This window comes from Monodelphis domestica, chromosome 4 (genome assembly GCF_027887165.1).
Source record: "Monodelphis domestica isolate mMonDom1 chromosome 4, mMonDom1.pri, whole genome shotgun sequence".
NCBI lineage: Eukaryota > Metazoa > Chordata > Mammalia > Didelphimorphia > Didelphidae > Monodelphis > Monodelphis domestica.
In genome coordinates, this window is record NC_077230.1 from 224,797,811 (window position 1) to 224,811,394 (window position 13,584).

The 13,584-nt window shown below is 44.0% G+C and overlaps 1 protein-coding gene across 11 annotated transcripts in view; it reads right to left on the reverse strand.

The window, feature by feature from the left end:
* GRAMD1B (GRAM domain containing 1B) overlaps positions 1-13,584 on the reverse strand; it is a 352,537-nt gene that overhangs the window by 137,581 nt on the left and 201,372 nt on the right. Inside the window, exon 1 of one of the 11 annotated variants that reach the window (XM_056794190.1) lies at positions 5,096-7,775. The exons of 9 other annotated variants lie outside the window; for them this stretch is intronic. In XM_056794190.1, coding sequence (XP_056650168.1) covers positions 5,096-5,118 — 23 coding nt within the window. In that variant the 5' untranslated portion in view covers positions 5,119-7,775. Of the gene's footprint in view, positions 1-5,095; positions 7,776-13,584 lie in introns of those variants that run through there. One more of the 11 variants, XM_056794192.1, reaches the window with a different exon arrangement.

A 13,584-nucleotide genomic window follows, 5' to 3' on the forward strand; every position in this document is an offset into this window, starting at 1 on the left:
ACTTCACTTAGTTCAATATATGACATAAGACAATAGCCTGGAAGGGGGAGAATGATGACATTCCAACTCTTTGTACTGGATTTTAATCTGGTTTCTATTCAGGTAAATCAATCTTAGGCAAAGTTAAGATGCATACAGAGAACTGAGCAAAAAATTATTCCTCTCAAAAGAGAAGGATGAAGAGAGAATTAGGACATCTTTACTTATGTATGTAGATGCAGGCATGGGGAGCCACAGCCTTTAACTCATGTGTAATCCTGGCATCTAAAGTACCCACAGCCTTTTGATCAACCTCATGGGAGATCAGAAATTATTTTTTTTCCTTCTGTGCAGCTATAAAAAGATATTTGGGTTTAATGTGGAGAACTTGGATTCTGGATGGTCTGGCTGTATCAAGGACTAGCTAAAAGAATTTGGGCAAGTCTAAGTTACCAACCATAGGCCTTTGGTTTCTTCTGCAGGTGGGAGTTAGACCAGATGTATCTCTAAGATCTATCTCAATTCTAATAGCCCATAATTCAAAATTATCATGGGGATTAAAACTGCAGATTTTCCCCATCACACTATCAAAAAGGGTCAAAGTGATGATTTATTTACAATGATTTATTTAACATGATACTTTCCAAGATACCTGCCTCCTTCTCAAGGAAGAAATTTAAAGCGAAGGAAAGGGAGTATGTTTTCTTCTTTTGGTAAATTTCACAGTTCACAGGATGAAGCCATTTCTCTGTAGCTGATCCTCACCAATGAGAATTTGCATTCATGGCTGAAAGTTCTATAGGGCAAATCAATGCCCTACATTCACATGGCCAAGGGAAACCCTACATCTTTTACCCCAATACATTTAAGTTAAATCTAGCTACTATAATAAAAAGGATTTTCCTTCTGGGAGAAGTTTGTAAATAAGCATACTTTCTTTTTTTTTTTTCAAAGAGTATCTCCAAGTATCCCCAACTGGTTAGAAAGGCATGCCAATGAACACCATCATCATTGTCATAGTAATTAGTGACTGATCCATGAACAATCATCACCTTTCTTTGAACCATTAATAAAAAAAAGAAACCTGGAAACTGATTAATCTTCCCTTCATTCCTGCAGAGACCCCATTATTTAATTTCATTTTTTTAAAAAGGACAAACTAAGACCCAGGTTAGGAAAGCTGGAATTAAAATTCAGGGATTTTAGCCCAAACTCATGCAAAAATTACTAGAACAAACAATACCGTCATTCCTTCTGTATATCATTGTCTATTAACTCTCTAGCATTGGGAGAGAGGACCAAGAGTTATTTAGGCCCCTGCCTCCAAATAGAATTTGTCACCAAGAATCATTCTCTAGATTGCCTTCAGAGATAGAAATCCTGAAACTTCTATTGTTTGTCCTTAGAATCATAAAGTCCTTCCTAATATCTAACTAAAATAATTCTTGCAATCATTTAAATCCATTCTTCTTTTGTGGTTATAGTGGAGAACAGCTGGACTAGGAAAACAGCTAGTCATCAGCCTTCAGGCTTTCATACTTAGCAAGAAAAATGTACTTGGAAATTGACCTTTTCTGCCCAATAAAATACAGCTGACCATCAATTTTATAAAATATGAGGGAGAATTAAAAATGAATTGCATCATTATATGATATACCAGACAGCTAAGTTGTAGTAATAACATGTACTCCCCAAATACAAAAATATATATACAAACAATCCCAAATCCAACCTTCCCAACCACATATTCATATTAAACTGTACAGGATAGAAAAGGCTTAAAATTTTTTTTCTCTCGACCATTCATTCAGAACACCTGCCCTCTCTTGAAAATCCCACACAGTGCTAACCCCATGTATCTTGAATTCTTGGGTCAGAAAAACAGTTTTCACACATCTAAGACCAATATCTTAAGCAGGAATTCCTCACCCCTTTTTTGACTTATAGACCTCTTCGAATATCTGGTTAACCTTTGGAACCCCTCCAAGAAGAATGTTTTTAAATGCATAAGAAAAATACATAAGATTGCAAAGGAAACCAGTTATATTGAATTAAAGATATAATTTTTTCCCATCCTATTTCACAGATCCCCTTGAAACCTAACTATACAAGGACCTTTTAGGAGTCCACAGAACCCAGACAAAGAACACCTTTTCTAAAGGAAGAAACAGAAACAGAGCAGATGATACTTGCAATTGGAAAGATCCTAATTAAGGTCATCATGGCCTATAGAAGTATAGTCCCATGAAATAGAGGGTCTCCTTATATCTGAAGTCCTTTGAAGCCAAGAAGTTATTATGGGAGAAGGAAAAGGAGAGGAAAAAGAAAAAAACAGTAAATATTAAAGACTTGGAAAACTGATGGGGGGGTTTAAATCACTTGGTAGTCAAAATCTTTTACAACCTTCAAACTGACTTTGGGCTCACCACTATTTACTCACACTCGGCCCCTTCCCCTCTAACTCACTCCATCTTCATAACTGACCATGCTTTTAGCAGAGAGAATTATTTTTTTAAAACCTCTAAAACACCTGTCCCAACCAAAGGAGGAAAGTAGTTTTTAATCTCATAATCCAATCATGTTGCCTATCATAGCTTAATATTATTATTGGTCAAAGGAATTTATTAAATACCTGATTGAATGTGGTTTAGAGCACTATACCAAAAGAGTTTCTGTCTAACTAAATTCTACTTATCCTTCAAGACTTTCCCTCTTCTACTACTCTCCATTGAGCTCAATAAAATGGAAAAGACCATGGCAGGAAGATGAAGGTCATCCATAGATTAACACCTGAACTCAGGAAGCCATCAATTTCAGTTCTGGGATTCTACTTCATTTAATTAATTCCATCCTCTCTAGTAGCCAGAGTTTCATCCATCAGCACAATTCAGCTAATGAGTATGTCTATAGTGTGATGGAAATGAGAGGTGGAGAGGGGAGAAAAGAGAAGGGAGAGATAAAGAAAAGATAAGGTAAGAGTTCTTAGAGTTCAAGTGGCATCATGGGAAGACATGGGGAGACAATGGAAGAATGAGGCCAAATATTAGAAAAACATCAGGAGTCCTTCAAAACCTAGGACAGCTGAAAGGATCTTAGAGATTATCTAGTACAATGACATTTGAGGAAAATGTGACCCAAAGATAGGAAATGACTTGTCCAAGGTCTCTGCCAAGACATATATCACAACACAATGAGATACCGAATTACTACTGTATTTACACAATCGTCCATCCATGAGGAGAAAAGCCCTTATGCATTTAGAGGCAGAAACATAAACCACAATTCCTAAAGCTCTGCCTCAGCTAGAGATCCTGGGTTAAAGCTGCTTCTTCCCATCGAAATGCAGCAAGAGGAATTCAGGACAGACCGGAAGCAATCCCAGAGGGACTCATTCAGGCTGAGACCAGCACTCAGATTTAACATGATGCCTCATTCTGAAACAGCACAACATTCCCCTGGGCCCAAGTCATCCAGGATGGATGCCGAATGAGTTCTGTTAAGTTCCTCCATGTCTCTCTTCTCCCTGAGACACCTGAGTTTTCTTGAGAGGCCTCCTATACAAATCCTGGGCCCAGTCTGGCCCATGGAGAATGAAGATCTGACAGAAGGGGAAAAAAAAGCATGACGTATAGAGGGTGCTGCTGCTGGGAAGTGATGGGATCCCCAGCCCTGGGAAGCCTGGACCCGACAAGGGCAGCAACTTCATCGGTATCTGTCGTTCTCCTCTCCCATGCACTTGCCACCCACTCAGGATCAGAATGAGGGAGGGAGGCAGGATGGTCAGTGTCCAGGACAGGAGCAATGGGGGGTGGGGGGAAGCTCCTTAAGGGTTAAGGGCTTCATTCACCCCCCTCCCCCATCCCCAATGCAGTTAGCTCTTTTCCTTACACTCCTGTCCAGAGACAGAGGAATGCGTAAGAAAGGCCCAGATGGCTCATGGGGCAGGACAGACCTGTCTGAGGGTCCAAAGTTAGCCCGGAGTGCAAAGGGTTCAGGAGCTATCTCCACCTCAGAAAATCAACCACCCAACCAGGGAGGTGACTTAGGGCTACCCTATGGACATACTGCAGGCCACAAGAAGGACAGCACAGATCCCTGCAGGGAGGGCGCATCTCTGGTGATTGCTGACTCCCCCCCCCTCCATAAAGAAGACACTGTTGTGGTCCTATAGTCCAAGGGGCCAGCCTCCAGAGAAGGCCCCCAAGCAACTACACAAGCTGCCCTGCAGGGAGAGTCAGAGCCCTCTCCTCAACCAACAAAGTTTTCCAGGGGAAAACACTTCTCTTTCTCTACCCATTAAAAAGCCAACTCTCTCACCAACCAGGCTTGGGGTTGGGGAGTGGACCCAGTGGAAGGAGAAGGTATATTGAGGCAGGATTTTGCTTTGAAAAACAGAAAATAAATCTATGTGCTGACTTCTAGGCAAGAAAACCAAGACCCAGGCAGAACTAGAGACCCCTATTCTGGACAAGAAGCATCCATTCTACCGGGTCACCAGGCAGACCTGCTGTGGGGGTGGGCAGAGAGGACTCCTCTCCTTCATGGGAAGCCTGACATCCCTTCCAGAAGCCCTTGGGAGACAGACCAGAAGACCCCCGGGGCTGGGGGAGGTTCATACTAAGTAGGAAAGGAAGAAACTCCCCCATGGGCGAGCCCCAAGCCAAACGTCCTCAAGGACTGGTAAAACCTCCAGGTTGCCCAACAGGATCTAGAACCATGGACCCGATGGCACCACCGTCCAGATACAAAGAACATGGCCCCAGGGAAAGACATTCTTTACACTTTCTTTACACCCCCCAAAAAAGAAAAAGAAGGGCAGAGCGACTGTCTGACAGCCCCCACCCCACCCGGGCACCCTGCACGAAGACGCTGGTCACAAGCTCCGCAGCGTTGCAGGGGCTGGGATGGGGAAAGGGGGAGGGGAGCCAACTTTGTGGAGTCCCTCGCCCCACCTCCACCCCCACCCCCCACCCCAGCCCAATCTCTTAGGTGGGATGGGGCCTGCCTGAACTATGCCTCCAGAGAATGCAGGGATGTGGGGAAGAATGGTAGGTGGGGAGAGGAAGGAAAGGGGGGAAGGGGGGGGCGGGCAGCATATCCCCCCCTCTCAGCTTACCAGGATAGCTTGAATCCTTTCATTAGTACAGTCACGATAATCCACTGACCATGTCCTTATCGTCCCCCGTACAGCTCCGGAGGTCCCAGGACATATTGGAAAAGATGACGGAATTCCAAAAAAACAGAATCTCATGTAATTTGATTTGTGCCAAGAGGGAAAGACACAGAGCGGCTTCTTCCTCCCCCTTCCTCGTCCTTTACCAGCTGGAATCTAAGCTCAGAAACATAAGACAGTTTCTGCAAACCCAGCCCTAAGCCGGGCTCCCTGCTCTTGCTGCTGCTGCTGCTGCTGCTGTTGCTGCCAACGCTGCCGCCGCCGCCGCCGCCGCCAGCTTCTGCTAAGGATGGGCAACGCTGGCAGGGCTGCACAAACAAGCTCCGGGACTCGCTGTCAATGGGTGAGTCGACCGGCCGGCCACCTACCCGCCCCACGGCTGCTGCTCGATGGCAGTCTTCAGGATAGAGGCAAAGGGGAGTCAGAGCACGAAAACCCAGCGGAACAGCCACCTCTCTTTCCCCCTGCTCCATATAATCTCCTAATCAATGCAGTACCCAAGCAAAGCGCTGCCAGCCACTTCCGCCCATTTAAAGACACAGAACATGTTTTGTCCCTGGATGGGACAGAGGGCAGGGGGGAAGGGGTGAGGGAAGCGGGGAGAGAATAGGAAGGGGGAGGCAGAAAGGTCTGAAGATGGGCTGCCTTTGATCGACAGCCCCCAGAGAGTGTTAACAACCGGCTGGTGGCTGGGATCCAGGGCTGTTGGCACGACTCCTGAAATCAAATGGGGATGAGGAAGGAGGCTGTGTGACCTGAAAGGCCTCTCAGAGAGGCTCTAGGTACCTATCCAAGGCAGTCTGCAGGAAGCCACCCTTAAACAGAGCCGGGCTAGGGTGGGGCAAACTCCCAAAAGGGTAATCCTAGGCAGTTCCTGGGGCATAGAATGCACGGAGTTCTTGGTGAGAAAAAAAATCGGTCAGCTCCGGGAGCAGTGTAGCTACAATTTCTCAGCCACACCATCCAGGATCCTATGGGCCAAGAGAACTTAAGTTGGCTGATGGCAAAGCCCTTTGGAAAGCTAGGTGAGAAGCCCTAACGACTATATGGAGAAACAAAAGCATTTAGAATCCCCTACAAAAGAAGGGAATGGGGAACTTTAAAAACCGGATTCTTCACCGATAGGGGAGAAGACCTCTTTGCATTCCATGCAGGACCAAACCACTTTTAGGAAGATTACAAACTTCTGTTCTAATGCTCCTTCCTTGGTCATATCTGTCTCCACACTCCTACACACATTTCTCAAGAAGACAGAGGTAAGAAAGAAGAGAGAATGGTAATTTATCAAGTAATGACCACCTTCACCAAAATATAACTAGATAGCAAAATAAATAAAACCCTGGTCTTGGAGTCAGGAAAACATGAGTTCAAATTTGTCCTCAGACACTTACTAGTTGTGTGGCCCTTAGCACAATTATTTAACCTCTGCCTGCCTCAGTTTCCTAATCTGTAAAATGGAATGAATAGCACCAACTCCTTCCCAGGGTTGTGAGACTAAAATGAGAAATTTGAAAGATGCATTGTAAATGTTAAGATGCTATACTATCATCATCATCATCATCATTATTATATGCCTTTACCTTGAAACTTGCCAGAAAGCTTCACCAAAGAATGAACTAATTATACCCAGGTCCTCTGACTATATATCCTACACCACTCAGCCTTACCAGAAGCCAATCACATTTAGATGTGACCATCGAAGACCCTTCACTGAGGCTTTTTTCTTCCCCTGTTTTTCTCCTACACTGACTGTTCCAACCACAAGGAACAAAGAAATTATCTTTATCAGTGTTAACATATATAGTGCTTTATGGTTTGCAAAGTGCTTTACATATATTATCTTATTTGAGCATAAGTATCAAATGCAAATGTGAACATTTGCTCTCAGGAAAATTTAACTGCCTTCTACAAGCCTAAGTGAATCATCAGCATCTCCATTCCTAGGGCCCCTGGGTCTCTCTTTGCTCTACTCAAGCTCCCTCCCCCAGTTACTTGTCCTGGTCCTCCCCACCTCCCAACCAAAGCAAACGTTGATTCTGTCTGGTCTTACTGAGGCTATGGAATCTGTTCATAAGTGAATTTGGGACAGAGAATTCCTTAATGTACAACTGAGACTTTACTTAGGAGCTCCTTTTGGTCTTAGCCAAAGGATACCTTCAAATTATTTCAAGGCTTTAAGACTTTAAGACTGGTCCTCTAATTGCAGGGACAGACTAGAATTCTTCCAGTTCTGTGCATTTGTTCTGTAGACAAGGCCACACAACCATACTCCCAACATAGCTTTGGTCAGGTAGAATAGAAAAGTGACTTGTTTTACGGTTGGGAAGCCATGTTATCTCTCTCTCACTATCTATCTGCCTGGCTGTCTGTCTATCTATCTTTCTTTATCTCTATCTTTCTATCTCTCTGTCAATCTATCTATGTATCTTATCTATCTATCTGGTTGTCTAGCTAGCTATCTTTGTGTCTGTCTGACTATCTATCTGTCTGGCTGTCTTTGTGTCTGTCTGTCTATCTGTTTGACTGGCTGTCTACATTTATATCTATCTGTCTATCCTATCTCTCTATCATCCATTTACCCATCTACCTATGTATCAATCTGTGTGTGTATGTATATTTATGTGTATATATAACATGTGTGTATATAAATATTATATATAAAACCCTTACTTTCTATCTTAGTAACAATTATAGGACAGAAGGGCAAGGGTAAACAGGGTGAAGTGATTTGCTCAAGACCATACAGGTAAAAAGTGTCTGAGGCCACATTTGAACCCAGGTCCTCATATATATTATTAATGGATAAAAAAGTTCCCCTTTCTAAAAGTAGCTCATAAATTCAAAAGACTTTCTAGGGCAAGACTTTTTAATCTTTTTTTTGACATGGATGGCTGAGCAGGCTGATGAAGTTTATAGATGCCTTCTCAGAATATTTTTTAAATGCATAAAGTAAAATGCATAGGATTATAAGGGAAACTAATTATACTGAAATAAAATAATAAAAGTATTTTAAAATAAATTCACAGTTACTGGGACTTGTTTCTACCCCAGCGCTTCTCCTATACTGACTGTTCCAAACACAAGGAACAAAAAAAAATCAGTTACATGGTACTTTCTAAATATTACATTAAAACAACATCTTTATGGCCAGTTCTAGCTTCCCCTATTCTGAATAAAAAAAGGAAGCAAGTGGGCTTCACTTGCCTTATCTAAAAGTGAGGGGATTAGGGACAATAAGGTGGCTTATTGGGTAAAGAGTCAAGCACTGAGATGGAAGATCCTGGGTTCAAATCTGGCCTCGGATACTTCCTGGCCATGTGATCCTGGGCAAGTCACTTAACTCCAATTGCCCAGCCCAGCCCATACTGCTTTTCTGCCTTGGAACACAGTGTTGATTCTAAAATGGAAGGTTATGTGTTGGAAAAAAAAAGAAAGAAAGAAAAGAAAAATAAGGAAATTGTACCAGATGACTGCAGCAGTCCTTCTCCAATTCTATCTATAATTCTTCAGGCTGTGGGCCTAAAACAAATCAGGAAATAGGCCCCCAAAAAGTTAATAATAAAGTCTGTCTATTCTATTACGGATCAGTTAGATTTCCAGGAGCTAATTTTATAGAATTTTCAAGCTAGTTCAACCCCCTCATTTTATAGATGAGGAAACCAAACCTTAGAGAAGGGAAGTTAACTTGAGCAAGGTCAGTCAGTCAATAAGTATTTATCAAGCATCTATTCAATTCAATAAATATTTATTCAGCACCTACTATGTGCCGCCCAACCCAGCTAAGAGCTGGGGATAGAGGCAAAGGACAATCCCTGACCTCAAGTAGTTTACAGGGGGAAGATGGCATGCAAGCAAATGCATGCAAAGCAAGTTGTATATAGGATAGATAGGAAATAATGAACTGGGAGAAGGCACTAGAATCTAGAGATGTTGGGGAAGGCTTCCTATAGAAGGCCAGATTTTAGTTGGCACTTAAAGGTCAGTAGGAGGGAAAGCATTCCAGACACAGGGGACAGCCAGAGAGAATGCCCAGAGATGAGAGAGCATCTTGTTCTAGGAACAGCCTGGAGGCCAATGTCATTGGATTAAAGAGTATGGTTCAGGGAGAAAGGTATAAGACTGGAAAAGTCAAAGAAGACAGTAAGGTTATTATGGGCTTCGAATGCCAAGTAGAGCAGCTTCCATTCGATACTGAAGGGACACAGGAAGCCACTGCAGCTATTGAGGGAGGGGTAAGGGGATCAGATTTACCATGTCCTAGTCACTATGATAAACACTGAAGATGCAAAAAAGGCAAAAAAGTCCCTGTCCTCAGGAGTTTACAATCCAATGGGGAAGCAAACAGCTATGAACAGAAAAACTACGTAGGGCATAAATGGGAAATAATCAAAACCACAGAGGGAAGGCCCTCAAATTAAAAGGGAATGGAAAGGCTTCCTAAAGAAGGTGAGACTTTAGGGAGGACATGAAGGGAGCCAGGGAAGCCAAGTGGAGATGAAGAGGGAAAGTGCACCACAAAGTACACACACAGTCTAGGCAGGTTATTGGATAAGAAGCAATGAAACAGAACTCAGGGGCAGCTTTCTTAACTCAGACTCAGCTCAGTCCTTATTTTATGAAACCACTGTCTGTAATGAAGATCCTAAAGAAAGGTTTCAGAGTCTGGAGGAAGTTTTACAACATGCAATGGTCCCTGAACACATGGCTGCAACAGGCTGTGCACAGTCATCTCTTTCAGTGAGGCTCCAGTAGGGGAACTCAAAAGGTGGGGAGGTCTGCCAAGTGGAGAAAATGATCACTTCTGTTATATTCCCATCTCTAACCTTTTGAGGCTGGAGGATCTGGTTTTTAAATAATTGTAAACAAAGGTCAACTTTCAATTGTTCTGAGATTACCTACTGTTTACCTTTACCTTTTGGTGACTAGGTACTCTTTTTCCCCTTAAATCCTTCCCTTCAGTCTTAGAATCCATACTAGGTATTGGTTCCAAGGCAGAAGAGTGGTAAAGGCTAGGCAATGGGGGTTAAATGACTTGCCCGGGGTCACACAGCTAGGAAGTGTCTGAGTTTAGCTTTGAATCCTGGACCTCCCATCTCTAGATCTGGCTCTCTATCCACTGAGACACCTGGCTGTCCTTACTGAGCATTCTTTGAAACCTCTGTCAAGCAGGCCCTGGGAGAAAACAAAACTCTTAAAAAGAGTCCTTTGGCTTTTCATGAATTGCTTTGGTAAAAAGGCTGAATGTGGATGGAGGTAAAGGATTGGCTATGATCAACATTCTGGTGGATTTCAAATAGGTTTTCCCTTTTCCCCATAGGAGAGGAATCATCAAGGGTTTGCTAAGTTTGCAAGGTCAACTCAAGAAAGTGGTCAGTGTTTCCCAAGCTTAATGCTATTCAAATTATTTTCCAGATCTTTTATGGATTGGGGTTAAAGGTTGGAAACAATGACTGTGTTTTTGCAGACACCAAGTCTGAAAGTTCTGACCACACACCATCATCATCTTTGTGAGATATAGATGAAATGATTGAAACACACATTGCTAGGGGCAGGTAGGTAGCACAGTGGAAAACAGCACCAGGCTAGGATTTGGAAGGACCTGGGTTCACATTTGTGGCCCTGGGCAAGTAAGTTACTTCACCTCAAGTGAGGAGGAAGGGACAGAGGGAAAGATGGAGGGAGGAAGGGAGGAAGGGAGGAAGGGAGGAAGGGAGGGAGGGAGGGAGGGAGGAAGGGAGGGAGGGAGGGAGGGAGGGAAGGAGGGAGGAAGGGAGGAAGGGAGGGAGGGAGGGAGGAAGGGAGGGAGGAAGGGAGGAAGGGAGGAAGGGAGGAAGGGAGGAAGGAAGGAAGGAAGGAAGGAAGGAAGGAAGGAAGGAAGGAAGGAAGGAAGGAAGGAAGGAAGGAAGGAAGGAAGGAAGGAAGGAAGGAAGGAAGGAAGGAAGGAAGGAAGGAAGGAAGGAAGGAAGGAAGGAAGCTGTATTGCCTAAAGACTGTCCTAGCAATTGGGGTCAAGAAGTGGTAGATGTTAAAAGATGTGAAAAGACCCCTGCCCCTAGATGGTGGTGGTCCATGCCTATAATCTTTACTCCTGTGGAGCTGAAGGTCAGCCTAAACCAGAGAGTTCTGAGCCACTAAGAGTTTGGCCTGCTAAGCTTCTGAAAGCAGGGAGGATACCAAGCTGCCTTAGGTATGCTGACCAATAGTGGGATCAGACTAAATGTGTGGCTGTGGCACTTCCAGGCTGGACACAATGTAGGGAAGGGATGGGAGAGGAAGGGGAAGAAAGAGGGGAAAGGAGGAGAAAAGAAAGGAGGAAGAGAGGAGAGGAGGGGAGGGGAGAAGAGACCCTTGTCCCAGAAACTAGAGGGCTCTTTTCAACAAGTGTAGGAGTTGAGTCTCAGAAGCCACAGCATGGAGAAGTAGATATGAAATTACATAATTTAAGCTCAATTTCTTTGATTTTTTCCTAACAATTTTTAAGCACACTTTCTAAAGATGCTCTTTATTCTTCTTTCCCTCCATCCCTCCCTTGCAGACAGGCAAGCTGCAGTAACATGGAGTAGGTTCTGAGCCCCAAGCAGCCTGCAAATCTGGGGCAGACCAGTGCTGCAGTCACACACTGGGAAATCAAAGCTCGAGGCTCAGGCAGAGGAGACATCAGGCGCTGAGTGTGTCATATTTAAGGAGCACTTTGGAGGTCACAAAGCAAGAGGAGGGAGCTGCCTCCAAAGACACTGGTCCAGCTCAAGCACAGGCCTTCTCGAGCCAGAATTCTCTTCCAAATTCCATCTCCTCCTCAACAGAGTTTGTGTGAGGGGATGGTCACAGTAACGGATGTTCAGAGCTGAGCCTGATCAGGTGCTCCTACATACTTCCTCGAGCTGGCTCCCTCCTTTCCTCCCTCCCTCTTCCCTCCTCCACCCTCTGCCACTATTAGTCACAGGATCTGGGGTGACAGCCTAGGCTCCCAGCATTGGTCTTGCCTTCTGGTCTGTTCATCTGTGTCAGTTCCCAGCTTAAAGCCTCACAGAACACCCCAACCCCCACCCCCAACCACCATGAGCATTCATCCACACATGCATTCACACGTGCCCTCCAGCCCAATCATCCCAATAGAACTGGCATAATAGGAAGGCAGCTGTCCAAAGGGGGAAAGATAGAAACAGGGAGAAAGAAAGAGAGACAGACAGATAGAGAGATGGAGAGAGCGAACCAAAGAGAGAGAGACACACATACAGAGGGACAGAGAGGGACAGAAAGGCAGAGACAAACAGACAGACAAATAGAAAGAGAGGCAGACATACAACACACAGAGGGAGGGGCAGGAGAGGCAAGAAGTCAAAGGACTCAATGGTTCAGCATCCTGTTTCAATAAACTGTTTGGCCCTAAGAATGATGGCTTCTGATTCTACAGTCCTTTAGGGGTATACTAACTGAGTAAAATGGTCACACTTTCTTCCTCCTTCCCTTTATAACCTATTAAGCCAGGAATTCTCCTCAAGCAAGTAATAGACAAAGCAAAGTCAAAGGTAAACTCCAGTTAGCCCCCTCGTGCCCACAATTCCTGAACAAAATACATTGTTGGCATGGAGTGAGATACATATGTCCAGTGGCCAGATGGCACTCAGGCAGGGGCATGGCTTCCACAGATGGGTGTCTGTTTTCCTATTAGAACTCAGGGAGAACAGGATTCATGGGGAGGGCCACTGTAGCAAGAGCTACCAGGCAAGGCAGTGGCTGCTGGAACAGAGGAATAACCAAAGAGTACTATCCCTGATCCTTACCCACATTACAGTCTAATGCACCACTCTACCCCTACTTATGATAAACATGCTCAATGACCTTCATGACACCTGGTTCTGCTCCTTACTACCTATGTGACCTAGGGAACATTTACCCTCAGTTTCCTCCTCAATGAAATTAGAGTTGGACTGACAGGTCTTTAAAGCCCTTCACAACTCTAAATACTTTAATTTGCACTTCTAGAACCAAGAGTCTGAGTAACAAACTCATTCTGCTATCCTACCATTTCAGAATTAGATTTTATTCTTCTCTTTTTCTTCTCATTATCCCACTTGCCCCCAAAGTCAGCAATTCCTCAAATCCAGCCCCTCTACTCCACTTCCATCTACCCAATTACTGTTCCTAGTTTAGGCTCTTATCTCCCTAGTTAGTCAATAAATATTTATTAAACCTCTACTACATGCCCAGAGTTGTGTTTTACGCCAAGAATACAAAAACACAAAACAGGGCCTGCCCTCAAGAAGCTCACAGGGAGGATAACAAGCAAAAATCTATTTATAAACAAGCTTTATACAGGAAAAATCTTATCTAGTCTTTCTACTTCCTACTTTCTACTCTCCAATCCATTCTCTTTTTCCTTCTTTTTTTAAACCCTTTTTATCTGCTCTTAGTAACAACTCTAAGACAGA